At 35.4% G+C, this 15031-nt stretch overlaps 1 protein-coding gene across 3 annotated transcripts in view; it reads right to left on the bottom strand.

The window, feature by feature from the left end:
• Positions 1-14465, bottom strand: part of LOC140147919 (molybdate-anion transporter-like) — a 39536-nt gene extending 25071 nt beyond the window's left edge. For all 3 annotated transcript variants that reach the window (XM_072169714.1, XM_072169715.1, XM_072169716.1), the window contains exons 1-4: positions 14315-14465; positions 9831-10080; positions 8419-8563; positions 2195-2363 (exon numbers count right to left, since the gene is read on the bottom strand). In XM_072169714.1, the coding sequence (XP_072025815.1) occupies positions 2195-2363; positions 8419-8563; positions 9831-9978 (462 nt within the window). In that variant the 5' untranslated portion in view covers positions 9979-10080; positions 14315-14465. The remainder of the gene's footprint in view (positions 1-2194; positions 2364-8418; positions 8564-9830; positions 10081-14314) is intronic.
• Between the last annotated feature and the right edge of the window lie 566 nt (positions 14466-15031).

Here is a 15031-nt window from a genome sequence, read left to right as displayed (position 1 = left end):
AAGTACAATTCTACCTGCTATTGATATATGGTCATTTTCACGGTAAAGGGTGTAACTTTGGATTTTTAACATTTTAATCCGTAGTGTTCTAATAAAGCCACAGAATTCCATAATTTTTGGCCACATAAGTCATCTAGTTAGCAGCTACCTTGGGTAGCATAATCAGCTTTGGGAGTTACTGCGTTCAGTTTTAGCAGGCTTAAATGTACTTAATATTGCCATTTTGAAAAACTATAAAAAACAGTAACATTTTTGTAAAACCCTGTGTTTTCTTCAGTTAGTTCATGGATAATTTTTCTTATCCTGAAAGTACAGTCATATGTTCAGTAAACACTGCCACATTAGATTTAATTGTGAACGGCCCTGTATTTTTGAGAACCGGACTTCGATATTTGTCGCTTCGAGGCTTCATTTTCCGTTAACAATTGTTAACAAACTTTGTGGGTGTAGCTTTGGTTCATAATTCTTGGTTATTTCTTCACTTCTTCTTGATTTACAACAGTTGTTATCTTAACTTGAAATGGGTAACAAAAATTAGCCGATTTGCAAGCTTTTAAAATTTTTATAAAATCTTGACTTCAAATAGCCGTTTTCCGTTAACTTTTTGAAGCCTCCGAAACAAACTGTTCAGCAAGCTTGTGCAAATATAAATAAAAGAGCTCATCCAATCTATTTATCAAAATGTAGCAAAGTAGATCCTCAAGTCACATGTTTTTAAATTGTGGAGATATATATCACCGTTTGAAAATGGGACCCAATACAAACTTTCCGTTAACAATTGAAGCCTCCGAAACAAATGAAGCCTCCGAAACAATAGTAAACTTAATTATCATCTATGCATATCTAAATTGGTGTGTTTCATAATGATATCTGCATTGTAATTATTACTTGATATGTGCAGAATGTCATAAATTTATAAAAAAATTGACATTATGGTTAATGTTTGAAAAATATACTGATACCTTAAAAAGCCTGTTTCGGAGGCTTCACATGCAAAAAACACCATACTTAACAAATGGGTGAAAAATTAATGTGTGATAAATCTACAATATCTGCCGCATAGAATCATTGATTCAATACACACAAGAAAATAACAGCTTAGATGATCCCAACACTGTTATTTTCAAAAAACTACTTCTGCAATGTTTAACAATTGTTAACATGAAGCCTCCAAACAAAAAAAATGACTTGCTGTGATAATTTAATTTTGTCACAACTGAAATTCAATACTTAGAAGCAAAGCATGAAAATTGTAATTGTGATATTTTTTACCTATTTTTTATGTCAACTTGTAGTAGTTAGCTAAATATTTTACTTTTATGATCACCTGTGTTGTTAACTGAAGCCTCCGAAACACAAATCGCTTGAATTGCCAATTCTAAAAAATAACTCCAATTTCTGTGAAACTTGGCTGGGAGGTTCCTTTCATCAAGTAGTATTTGTACATGAAGTTAGACATTCAAATTATTTTAGGAACCCAATTAAAACTTAAAAAATATGTTTAAGGTTTGGAAATTTCCATTGTAAATGACACTTGATGTTAAAAATTTTCAAAACTGCAATTACAAACATAGCAAAACATGGTATAAAATTTAACTTATATCTGTTGACTTACTTTGGAATGGAATTTCACATGTATTCCAGCTTTCATGTCAAAATTTTCTGAGGTTATGTAAAATACATTTTTACTTAGAATTTAACCAAAATGTTATGCAAATGTCAAATTTTTTATTAGAAATCAAAAGGTTTAAGCCTTGAAACATTATTTTACTTGAATTGAAGTTGCTTCTATGCATGATTTCAGTAAACAGAAACATATTTAAGTGGTTTGAAATTTTGACCCTAAAAATCAAAAGTTACACCCTTTACCGTGAAAATGACCATATACATGCTTGCATGTAAGCTTAGACCAAAGACAATGTGTTCTATCACAATCCATGTTTATGAAAGCAATCGATGCCCACTTATGAAAATATTTTCGGCATGGGAAGCAAATGCAAACTCTACATTCTGGGGAAGCTTGAGGGGGTATCCCCCTCAAGAGTACAACAAATTTGACAAATTTGTCAAAATCGCTTAAAATTTTGTGACATTATTATGATCTTTTATTGGGTCACCCTTGTTGTTGCATACATATTGTGTTTTGCCCCTGATGAAAACTCTTTAATTATGTCTACACTACATGTATACTTACACTATTATGTTCATAGACCAGCCATGATTCAAATGCGCTATACAAAATGGAGGTAGCCGTTCCCCCTAGCAACCTGCCTAGCATCAATATCCAAAAATTATTAAAATGCTTTGTAAGGCACGACAGCCCATACAATAATCCATATAACAGACAGTTGGTTTTGCGACCACTGAGAGAGAGAGACAAGAGAGAAAAAAAAACACATTAAATTATGATCAAAATACTTAAGGGGTGGGGTATGAACGTTTGGACAGTATTTATTTTGGGACATTAGAGCACATCAGACATATCGAATTGCATTCTGAATACTGAAGAATGTCATTCTGATATCAAATAATTTTGATTTTTGAAATTAGCAATGTAATATACATTTTATGGCAAATCATTTGATATTTTTGATATTTAACAGTACTTGAACTAAACTTTATAAATCTGATGATTTATACTTAAAGTGTATGTAGGTGGGATGAAAAACCGACGATCAATTGAAAATTTTGACCTTTCGTATTGAAGATAAAATTTTCAATTGACCGTCGGCTTTACCTCCCTGCTACATACACTTTAAGAATATATCATTAGATTTATATAATTTACTTCGAGGACTGTTATATATCAAAAATTTGAAAAATATCAAATTTTTATAATTTGTCATAAAATTTTATCCCTTAAAGATACAAATATGATTGTAAATTATTTTTCAAATTTGTCAAAGATTACAAATAATCTCAAAATAAGGTGAAAAATTATTCCTTGATCTTTGTTGGGGAATAATGGAAAAGCAGACACTCTTACATTTGTAAAGTTTCAAACATTTTGGTAGGGACTGCTGTGAATTTCACTGGTTCTTCCAAATCAAGCAGAGGCACAATAATAATACTATCTTACTAAAGCCAGGATGTGCGATTATCTTTTAAAGCCATAATGTGCAATTTGCTGACAGTGACGCCCTCAATTTTTCGTGCATTTCTACTTTATGCACAATTGTAATAATTGTAAGTGCATGACATCCTTAAATACCCTATAAAAGACCAAGCTTGAAATGCTTCAAATACAGGTAAATAATGAATTTTATAATAAAATTGAGATCCCGGTTTTATTCGCCAATGCATTGATACACATAGTGGACGATAGGAGCTGGGATAAAGTACTTAACAATTTTCTCTGTTTTACCTCATTTATTCGGCACAAAATTAAAAGAGGACATATCTGATAGTGAAAACCAACAAAATTTTGCAAAACAATAAAAATCTTATTTTTGATGCAATCAACACGTTTTGCTTTTATCTTTCACTTGAAAAAAAACCCACACAAAACCATGAAGATAAAATTACACTAAAAAGTCAAGTTCCTGAATAGTGATAAACAGATGTTCATAGATCCTTCCTCTGTTTACTAGTATCTGATTCACAAGGTGTTTCTTTGATTAAAAAGTATCACTTTCACAGGACATATCTTGTTCATTGTGTGCAGTTACTGCAGTGTGTCACTTCGCTGACCGAATCACAGAAAACTTTAATCACAGGCCAGGCTACAATGTAGATTGTAGTGAGAACTCTAGAATTTGATAAGGCACGCAGATGGCCATTATAGAGAGAAACCCTAGAACAGGCTTCCTCAAATAGATTTGTTGAAGCGATACATGAAATAAAAAGAAAACTGTAAGCGCCACTCAATGGCTGCGAATTCGCGGGGGGAGTCAGAGGGGGGTTCCCCCTCTGTGAAGCTATCGATTTTTTAATTTGAGGTGCAAATGGCGTCATTTGCTGCAACATTTTGTATTATTTTAGCCTGTTTTTACAAGGACAACATGGGAATCGCATTGTTTAATGTTGAAATGTAGAATATTGGAGATATTCCTGATGGATGAAGTTTGATCAAAGGGTTTGATTTGATTTGATTTTTTTTTTAAATGTGTCCAATCTAACGGCGCCAACCACTCGGAAGCCACGGGCGCCACAAGTGGCGCGATGCCGCTATTTGTGGACCCTCCCTAGAATCTATGATACAGATGACAGCTTCAATATTCATTGCGCATCACTGTTAACAGAAAATATTAATTAAAGCCCACTTCCAATTGTTAGCTTGCAGGCAGTGTTGTTGTCAAGACCTCTATGTCTGAGACCGAGACTGAGACCAAGACCTGCCTGTCCGAGATCGAGACCGAGACCGAGACCAAACCTTCCGAGACCAAGACCACCCCTTCCGAGACCGAGACCTCTAAGTTCCGAGACCAAGACCGAGACCACGACCTTGGTTTAATCCCGGGATACTCAAGTTTGGTTTGGGTAGGGGTGTGCCACTGAGAATTTGAAAGGGAGCCCATCATTGTACCAACTGTTAAAGAAATTTGGACCTGCAGTTTAACACTTTTTGTCTTAATTTTTACAATTTTTCCTCCAAATTTTGGGAAATTTTCAAAAATGCTGGCTATAATGGAGGCAAAATTAGGCTAGTGTGTGAAGGGCCAGTGCTTGAAGCACCAGTGTGTGAGGCGCTCAAAATTGAGCTATTTTACCATATTTGGGCCCAAAACACAATGTTTTTCGTGCTGAAACAAAAATGCACACTGCACAGGGCAACTCTTTGTTCATTATGCTTTTGTGGAGAATGTTCCCCTTGCAAAAGTTGAGTGGGATCCTCGCTTTCACCACCTGCCCACCTATGTTTAATCATGAACTGAAATTGGAAGCTCACATCCGAACATGCTCACTTATGATTCATTTATAACTTTTTAAAATGATTTCTGTATCTTTATTCTGAACGATTTCTTCAACATTCATTGAAATTTAGGGTAAGGAATAAATAATGAACAACAACAGAAAATAATATCTTTTTCTTCAGGTCTCGACAGGTCTCGAACAAAAAAACGTCAGAGACCGAGACTTTTGAGGTCCGAGACCGAGACTTTTGAGTTCCGAGACCGAGACCTTGACATCCGAGACCGAGACACTACAAAACCAGGTCTCGAGATGGTCTCGAGACCGAGACCTGGTATCGAGACCTACAACACTGCTTGCAGGATTCCCAGCATTTCACAAAAACAAAAGTTCCTGATATTTCCCTGTCTGAAAAATGGATACATTCCCCCCTGATATCCCTGAGTGGCTGGGAAACCTGGTTTGCATGTGTAATAATCTCAAGGTCAAATAAATGACAATAATAAATTGTAACATGTTTTTTTAAATACTTTTCTATATGGACAATCAATGATGAAAAAGGGCATTCAAGATATTGATTTAATAATATATTGCAGGTGCTGATTTTGTCATAATAGGACGTGCAATTTCAATTCCACAAAAATACAGGTTTTTTTTGGAATTAAAAAAACCCAGCTAAATCCTGATCATATAGTTAGTTCTAACTGGCGATAAATGTCAAATTTTAATATTTAGTTGAGGGAAAATTGGCAAAATTTCTTACAACTGTAGTCACAAAAGTCTAAGACTTGACACAAGTCTAAGGATTCAAAATCTTGAGTACAGGCTAAGGGTTAGCCCTTAATTTTAAAATTTTCTGTTATTTTGATAATTAGTTATGAAAAAAGATTAGAAATGTGTTTTTCAAAAAAGACAATATGACTTGAAATTAGTCTTTGCACAAGTCGTTGGGCTTGATTGTCACAGCATACGAAAAATGCATGTTTTGGCCCTTATTTCCAAAAATTGACCAAATATAAAATTTGACTTTCATTGCTAGTTTTACTATACAGATTTACCTATGTTTCATTTGGCGAAACATGGTAATATATTTTTAAATCCAAATATATTAAGAGTTGTAGTTATCTAGAATATGGAGTACCGTATTTTGTTCCATTTTAACCGCCCATGCCCCTAATAAGCAGCCAAACTCTTTACTACACACATGATCCTCTAGGTTAAAGACCACTATAGGCCTGGGCGATACATTGAAATACGATGAGTAACTATTTGTTTTCATGGCATTCGAAAAGACTGCATTAAAATTGCTGAAATTGATCAAGTTATATAGCCAAAAAGTACTTTTTAGAGTTTGATGCTTCAAAATGGTACATTTTCTCTCATTATATGACATTTTTGATGTAATAGTACCAAAATTCATATGCACGGCTTCGGTTTTTAGTAAATAGTCGCCCTATCATATTGTAACTTTCAGCTTCGAGGGCGCACTGTCATTTTAAGGTGTTTACGGTTCAGTGCGTTAAAACAAGAAAAGTCTCAGGTCAACCTATGTTGAATTTTTGATCATTTGGCATCTAAATCATATAGTTTCACCTGATATTGGTGGCATTGAACTGTGAGAGTTCTGAATATGAGAAAATTCCACCCGAAATTAGGCATTTTCCCATTGAAACCTGTGTAATACATAATTAGTGGTATTTAACCTCTATATCATTATGTGCAGGATTCATGCAACTAGACACGTGTATCAAACACAGAAGCATGATCAAGCATATGTGACGTGTCATGTCAAAAGGAGACACTTTTGGGCAGGTTATGAATTTTGAGGTTTTTACATATCTTAAATAAAGAGATATTTTGCTCCACAACGCCGTTTTCCAAAATGAATTTGGACATTCCTAAGCAAAGATATTGAGTTCGGAAGTTATGGTATTATAAAATTGGAAATTGAGATATCGGCCTTTAAAAATATTATTGACAATGTTGAGAGTGGGAATTAACTTGAAAAATGTCTCAAAAAATACAAGATGCCAGTTACATTCCGGTCTGAAACTATCAGACAATATTTTTAACATCAATAACATCACAAATTAGCAACAAACCCAAATTGTGGAAAAATCACCCACCAGCAGATTTTTGGCTATTTCTCCATTTACGATCCTGCCCAAAAGTGTCTCCTTTTGACATGACACGTCACATATATGTACACATAAAATCCATCATATTTTGGGTCATTTTTCACATGCAATTACATAGATGTAAACAATATAAAGAATAAGCGCCCACCCAAAATGACTTTGTTAAGTGCCCTGGGTGATAAATGGAACAAATATGGTAGGCACTTTTTAAGAAAGGTCAGAGACATTTTCAACTCAAATGCCCTGATAGGTTTGCTGTGTGTGGTTTTTTCAGAGATTCTCAGTAATGTAGAACTCAAGTCCTGGACTCAAACTTGAGTCAAAGTTTTGAGTTCTTATTTTTAAGGACTTGGGTGTCGAGGCGCTGCCTTGGGTAGGCGGGACTTCAGGACTTGGTCCAAATCAAGTCCAAGTCAAATATGTCAATATTTCTCACATACAAAAATTATTCTTCAACACAACACATCAGCTGGTGTTAAGTTAGTAATTGGCTAATTAAACACATTATATACGGGAGGTGAAAATAAAAAATACTAATGGATATCACCTGGTGCATTTAGTATGTATACAATTTCAAGCCTAATTTGCTTCAAATTTGTATAATCATCAGCTATCAATCATTATGAGTAGAATAATGTGCCATGTTTAAAAAAAATTGAAAGCAAGAAACCTCCCTGATAAAAGCTGTATCTTAAGCACTGCCATAAGCAAATAAGGCTAAAAAAACCGTTTGGTTGCCCTCAACCCACCGACACAAAAAATTGGAAATCTTGGGTCGGGTTTTTTTTTTTTTTTCACTTTTTTTTTAGAAGAAACCTTAAATTTGGACAGAATCAAGGACTTTATATTTGTTATTCACACATTTCATTTATTAAATGCATCTGAGCCTATTTGATTGAAAACAAGAAGTATTTCCATTTAAACCCAGTCCAAAAATACACAATTTTTTACCATAAAATGATCAAGCATTTGTCAATACTAGCCTTTTCAAAATGGAGGAAAAAATCGAGGAAGAGTCGATGAAAAAAAAAAAAAGTTGGACCTACCGACCCTCCAAATTTTTGTCTCGGAAGGGCAACCAAACAATTTATTTTTTTTGGCCTAATGAGAAAGTCAAACACTCTATCAATAATCAAAAATATTAAGATATAAGGCTGGCTATAAAAGCACTGAATGAAAAGGACTCGGTCATGGTAGACTTGACTACAAGACTGGAGTTTCTAAACAAATTTATGCAGGCCTATATATAGGCCTACAGTGAAATTTTCCCAAAATACATTTTTTCACACAGAAAAAAAAATCACTACTCTTCAATTATTTTTACTTACTTTTTTCAAAATTTGATATGCAATTTCATCTTGTAAGTACAAAATGGTAATTTTTTTTCCTTTGTTTGGGTTTTTTTTTTACTATCACTCTACTATCTTACTATTTATCAGCAAATGATCCGACTATCGTTCCAAAAACCATGCTAGCCCCAAATCCTGCCACAAAGAGCTGCTCTATTTCAGATTTGGACATGTTGTAACTGTCATATAAGGCATACACGTATGGGCCTTGGAGCCAATCCGCAGCTGAAAAACAAATGGGGAAAACTTCTGTCAAAGTCTGGCAATATAGCATCTGACAGGTTGGAGACAGCAAATACAGAGTTGTTAAAAGATGAAGCCCGCTTTTGGTTTAAGTTCCTTAGGGAGTTAGTCAAGGTTAAAATGTATCAATGTAAATTCTGTTCTGTCTATCATCAAAGTAACAGGTGTAAGTCAGTTCTTCTGTGGAGAACTGGCCAAGCGAGGCTTCCTGATTAAACTTTTTTCAAAGACACTTATCAGTGATTCGCTTTTTATGCTAACATACCCTAAAAGTACCATCTTTCAGTGTTATTACTTTTGAATAATCTTTTGATGTTCCAATTTTAGCACTTCAGACATTCAATAATACGGCTTTGCTTTGCCAATGATCATTTAACATAGGTTGGATGATTAATGTGAAGGAAGTTGTTGTTTTTTATCTAATCTAAATACATACCGTATAAAGGCTGCCTATTTTTGTCTTAATTTTGTTATTTGAAATGTAACCAGACACCAGTTTGTAATCGTAAAAGGGATGACCACTTGCTAGAGTGAGTACAATTTTTTAAAATAAAAAACTCATCATGTTCAAACTCATGTTCATTCAAAATAATGTTCATAACACAGTTACTAATAACCATAATTGGTTTGTTTTTAAAATAAATATAACAGTAACACTTTAAGGGGTACTACACCCTGGCCAATTTTGTGCCTATTTTTGCATTTTTCTCAAAAATTATAGCACATTGGTGACAAGTAAGATATGTATATTATAGGGCAAGGACTACAACTACTGTACTAAAAATTCAGCAATTCAAAGCAATTAGTTATTGATTTATTGATCATATATTGGTTTTCCCTCATTTTTGACTGTAACTCCACAACTGTTGTTTGTGCTGAAATAAAATTTCCAGTGCAGTAGTTGTAGTCCCTGCCCCTATAATATACATATCTTACTTGTCCCTAATGCGCTATAATTTTTGAAAAAAATGCAAAAATAGGCACAAAATTGGGCAGGGGTGTAGTACCCCTTAATAAAACACAAGGCAGCAGATGGATTTCAGGGAATGCCTCTTGAGGAGAGCGAGAGCAAATGCTCTCTACTCAGTCTACTGCTCTCCTTAACTCTGATAGGAGAGTGGTTTTTAGCTCTCCTATGCCCATTCTCTCCTTATGTACATTCTATTGCAAATGCTTTAAACAGCTCTCCTTGAAGGCTCCAGAAGAGCCATTTAATGTGGCCTGAACTGTTCATTTGCATGTATCTTACCCATGGCAAGAGCATAGACAATGAGGTACACCATCTGGAATTTCTTGAAAGCACCATCCTCTGACTTCAAATTAGATGACTTGGTGAAAAAATAAAGTAAACAACATATCACCACCAAAACCCAAAATGAAGAAATAAATATCGCCATGGTAAGTGTTGTTGAGAAATGATATGATTTGCTGGTCCTGAGTTGTCCACAAGCCTTCCTTCAAGTCATCACGACTCTCATTTCAGCAAAAAATTGAAACACCTGGATGTAAGAGAAACAAAGAGTATCATAATCAGATAAAAGGACAGAGTACTGGTCACAGACCTTTTCCCACTTCATTATTTCTAAAGTATTTCAAGTCCAAAGTATATAATATTTACATTTTTGGAAAGAAAATGAGTCGAGGAATCCTATGCTAAGGTCAGATTCAAACCAAAATGTTCTGTTTTTGAAAAAAATACCCCAAATTGTACAAAAAAAATCAGTTGAGTTACTTGAGGGGGCGCAGCACTAATTCAGCGTCCCATAGGATAACGTGTGAATTCGGCCTACTTCAAGCGCCATTCCTGGCGCCCCTGCAATACTTGGCAAAATAAATTTGGTATCAAATTAAAGCTCTGTTTCTCTAGATTCCAAAACTTTTGTCAACATATATCGATGACCATTGACTTTTTTCGCTATTTTGCGGTGCAAAAAAAAATAGCTAAAAATATACTAAACTCACCACTCACATTTCAAAATGGGGTTTTCTCTTAATCCGCCACAGAGAATTGCTTTTGAGATCAATTGTCCAGTTTTTTTCTGCATGTTATCATTAAAGACACTTGCCGAATTCATATGAGCCAATATTGAGTGATTTAAAGTGAACATGTCGGTAGATATGGTCGCTACAATCTCATATTCACTATGGACTATATTAGCCGAATTTCGTTGTTACATAAAATGCGGAGTAATTTAGTGTTGCGCCCTCTTATAAGGTGTTAAAAGGTTTTAAAATCCACATTTATTACTCATTATGTAAACTAGAGAAAATTTGAAGCTCAACACCGAAGATTTCATGTCTCTGCGACATTCCGCTCAAGAGAAATGATGTTTTAAAGATCAGTGCGAAATGCCAAATCGAATATTTCGACTTTTCCTCCAATATGCGAAAGTTTGTGCAAAACCCACAAAACTAGTGACAGACGACAATTTGAGCACGTCTTTGAACCAAGTTTAATTTCTTTTCTAGATTATCAGTGTTGCCATTTTCTTTTGCAAATCATTTATTACTGAGTTTGAAGTATAAATACCCCCGCTCCAGTGGTAACAATTACGATCTTTTTATGTAGGGCCTACTGAATATTCAGCAAAACGGCTTCATGCAGATTAACAATGTCTATTAACCTTAAAATCCATTTTTGAGCCTTTTTGAGGATTTTTGGACGCATATCTAGACTTTGTAGGCGCCTACTCGGCCGATAAAGTGTTTTTTTCCAATAATTTTTCATGAGGATGACTTTTTGTAATCTTTGTTTATCATCATGATTGAAATAGAACACATTTTGTGAAGCGCATCTCTTATTTTATTGCGCGAAGAATGTAAAAGGAACGCTGCGTTCATAACGACGGCCGTTACAATAAGGGGGCGCAGCACTAATTCAGCGTCCCATAGGATAACGTGTGAATTCGGCCTACTTCAAGCGCCATTCCTGGCGTCCCTGCAATACTTGGCAAAATTAATTTGGTATCAAATTAAAGCTCTGTTTCTCTAGATTCCAAAACTTTTGTCGACATATATCGATGACCATTGACTTTTTTCGCTATTTTTCGGTGCAAAAAAAAATAGCTAAAAATATACTAAACTCACCACTCACATTTCAAGATGGGGTTTTCTCTTAATCCGCCACAGAGAATTGCTTTTGAGATCAATTGTCCAGTTTTTTCTGCATGTTATCATTAAAGACACTTGTCGAATTCATATGAGCCAATATTGAGTGATTTAAAGTGAACATGTCGGTAGATATGGTCGCTACAATCTCATATTCACTATGGACTATATTAGCCGAATTTCGTTGTTACATAAAATGCGGAGTAATTTAGTGTTGCGCCCTCTTGAGTAGGATTTTGTCTGATAGATTTTCATAAAGTACATGAAATTAGGGAAGGTTTTTGCTGAACCATGAAATGGTATCAGCCTATACCAGTGTATGTTACTAGGTCACTAGCTAACTAATTTTTGGTCTGAAATGGACATATCTTTAAATGCCATGAAGGTATAAACTTCCGGGTGGTGTCAAATGAAAGAGGAAGAAGTAAAGAATATTTATAATAAAAATATTTCCCCACCTGGGGGTGGCACTCTTTGAAAGACCTGGGTCAATATTCATATTTTGGGTCCTTTTCATATCTCGAAATGCCAAGAAGGTATGACCTCCCGAGTGGTGTCAAATGAAAAAGAACAAAGTAAAGAATATGTCCGTACTAAAAATCATTTCCCCTTCGGGGCTGACACTCCTTATTATAAGATGTGGGTCAATATTCATGTTTTGGAGCCTTTTCAAATCTTAACGTGCCAGTTTATATATAGCCCGGAAGTATAGACAACATATTTATTCAGGTTTCCTTGACTATCTTTTCTTTTAATTTTCTGTGTAAAATTTGTATTGTGTTTTTGGACCAATTTGGCTGACGAGCAAATGTGTTACGGTAACTAAGGTTTACCTGTTTACCTAATGCATGATCACACACATTCAATCATAATATTGTAAACAAAATACATGTTATGATGTTATTGTTTATGTCATCATGTATTTACAGCTATACATTATTCATTCTTAGGGGCTATCATTTTCTTCGGAAATATACTGGGGGGTAAAATTTCCCAACGGCTCGCCGAAAATCGCTTGGCCCCCCCCCTCTCGGCCCACCCAAAAATCTTTCCCCGCCCCCCTTGCACATGCCAAACTTTTGGGATCCCAATTTGCAAACCTTAAATGGTCTATCATACATGTTGTGAGCGCAGCGACCAGGAAAATTTGCATTTAAGCGTTTCTGTATTTCCCCACTTCTCGGCTTGCCAAAAATTGCTTGCCCCTCCTTTCAGCTCGCCAAAAATTTCTTTCCCCCCAATTTTACCCTCCTCCCCAGGGCTCATAATTATTGCACAGCCCCTAACTTATTTACTACAGAAAGTGCTATGACAAAATGGTTTTCAGTTTATATGGCTTTCTTTACACAAGTGCTTTAAAAAATGATGTGGTTTGATGACATATTTGATTTTGCCTAAAGGTCCGTTCATACTACCAGTGCCGCATTTGCGATGCGTTGCTTTGCGTACTGCAAACTACTGCATTGTGATATTGCAATAAAGTTAAATACATTTTAACTTGGAAATGCGACGAGTTGTGTTGAGTTGCGGCAAAAAGTAATCGATATATCGGCATCGCAAAGCAACGCATCGCAAATGCGGCGGTGGTAGTATGAACGGACCTGAGTACATGTAATTGAGTTACGCATGCACGATTTATCAGTGACTGGTAAATGTCAGTCAACATGATTGTCGACCGATTGCCTTTTCGTAATTGGTGTGATGGCTATCAATCAATCAATCAATCAATCAATTTTATTTCATCCATTCATATACAATATAATTATGATACAATGAGTTTTACAATAAGGATGTGACATGTATTTTATATAAGGCAAAATAAAAAAATAAACATGTTTCACGTCCCCTCCCGCTTCCTTTTTTGAGGTTTCCTCAAATATATTTTTATTTTTTGAAATTCAGTTATAACTTTTCAAAAAATATGGCTAGGAAGTTGGAATGCTTTCTATAGCCTTGGTAAGATACAAGACACATTTTAGGAAGGTTTTGTGATCATTGGAGGGGGTGTAACTCTCAGAACAACAAATAAAAAAGGGCCTCCTTCTTTTTCCAGGCATTTATTGTATATATGCTAAAACAGCTCTAAGTATGGGTATTTACACCAATTTTGCGATAAAAAATAGAAAATAAAAAGCCCCCTCCTCCTCCTTTTTTTCGAAAACCCGGACGTGAAACATGTTTTATTTTTTACTTGGCCTAACATAACATGATCATTATATTATAATGGAAAAAGCAACCAAGAAAAACGTCAATGAGATGGATGAGGACACTGCTATCGGCCTATTCAAGTTACAACATATAACATTAACAAAAATAAAATAAAATGTGCTCGGCTCGGGACAACTTTAATACACTAAAAATCGTGCACTGAGTGCCTATGGACGAAATAGTGAAAGCAATCTGCACCACAGTCATGTATGGCTGTCCATGCACTGGCCACTGTATCATGACTATTTACTAGTTCCAGTAACTGTAACTCGGTATCTTTATTTAACATTATGACATTATCGGATACCAGTAAATGTCAGTATGTTGAAGGATAGGACCGAAGACATGCAGGCAGGTCTAGACTATTTACTAGAGTGCATGAGTGTGTTAGTGTAGCATATGTGTATGTAAGCTTACCTGATGCTGATTGATCATCACTGGAAGGAATTAGTTCACAACAATGTGAACATAAAATGGCTCAAAGCATCAAACTCTTAATTATGAAAATTAAAAGCACGCGTAGGAGAAAATCAAGCAAATGCAATCAATTATTGCTGAACTGAGAAAGTAGCTACATGTTGATCGAAAAATCTATCTTTTATGCACGACGACACGAGAGTTATGTGTGCATAAGATAGAACTTACGGCTATTTGAAAACGCGTCTGCATAGCGTTGATACTTTTTATAACGCAAGTAAAAAACAATCTTCCGAATGTCACTTTTGGCTACAATTTTCCTGGACTAACATAATGTATCTTCGGATTCAAGGTTGCTTACTTTTAGAGAAAAAATACATCTTTGAAGTACATTCTGGAGATGTTTTAGGTCACAGCAGTGCGATGCTCCGAGCAATGATCATGGCCGATTTACTGTCACCGATGTACACGCTAGAGACGACCTTTTTCAATTGGGTACATCCGGGTCATAATCAGTCACAGTCACTGATCAGTGGTCACAGTACATGCGCAGTGTAGACGGCTGGTGGAATAAGCACGTGCGGAGTTCAGGATTGGCAAAGCAGCGACTTAGTAGCCCAAAAGGATGACTTTTGAAGATTTTCCACACTACAGTTTCCTGTCCAATAGACACCAATTGATGGTTAAGAAAGTAATTGAGCAACTTTTCAAATCTGG

Source organism: Amphiura filiformis, chromosome 3 (assembly GCF_039555335.1).
Source record: "Amphiura filiformis chromosome 3, Afil_fr2py, whole genome shotgun sequence".
In the NCBI taxonomy this organism is placed as follows: domain Eukaryota; kingdom Metazoa; phylum Echinodermata; class Ophiuroidea; order Amphilepidida; family Amphiuridae; genus Amphiura; species Amphiura filiformis.
Note: the sequence above shows the minus strand (reverse complement) of the source record. Positions and strands in the feature narration are given on the sequence as shown.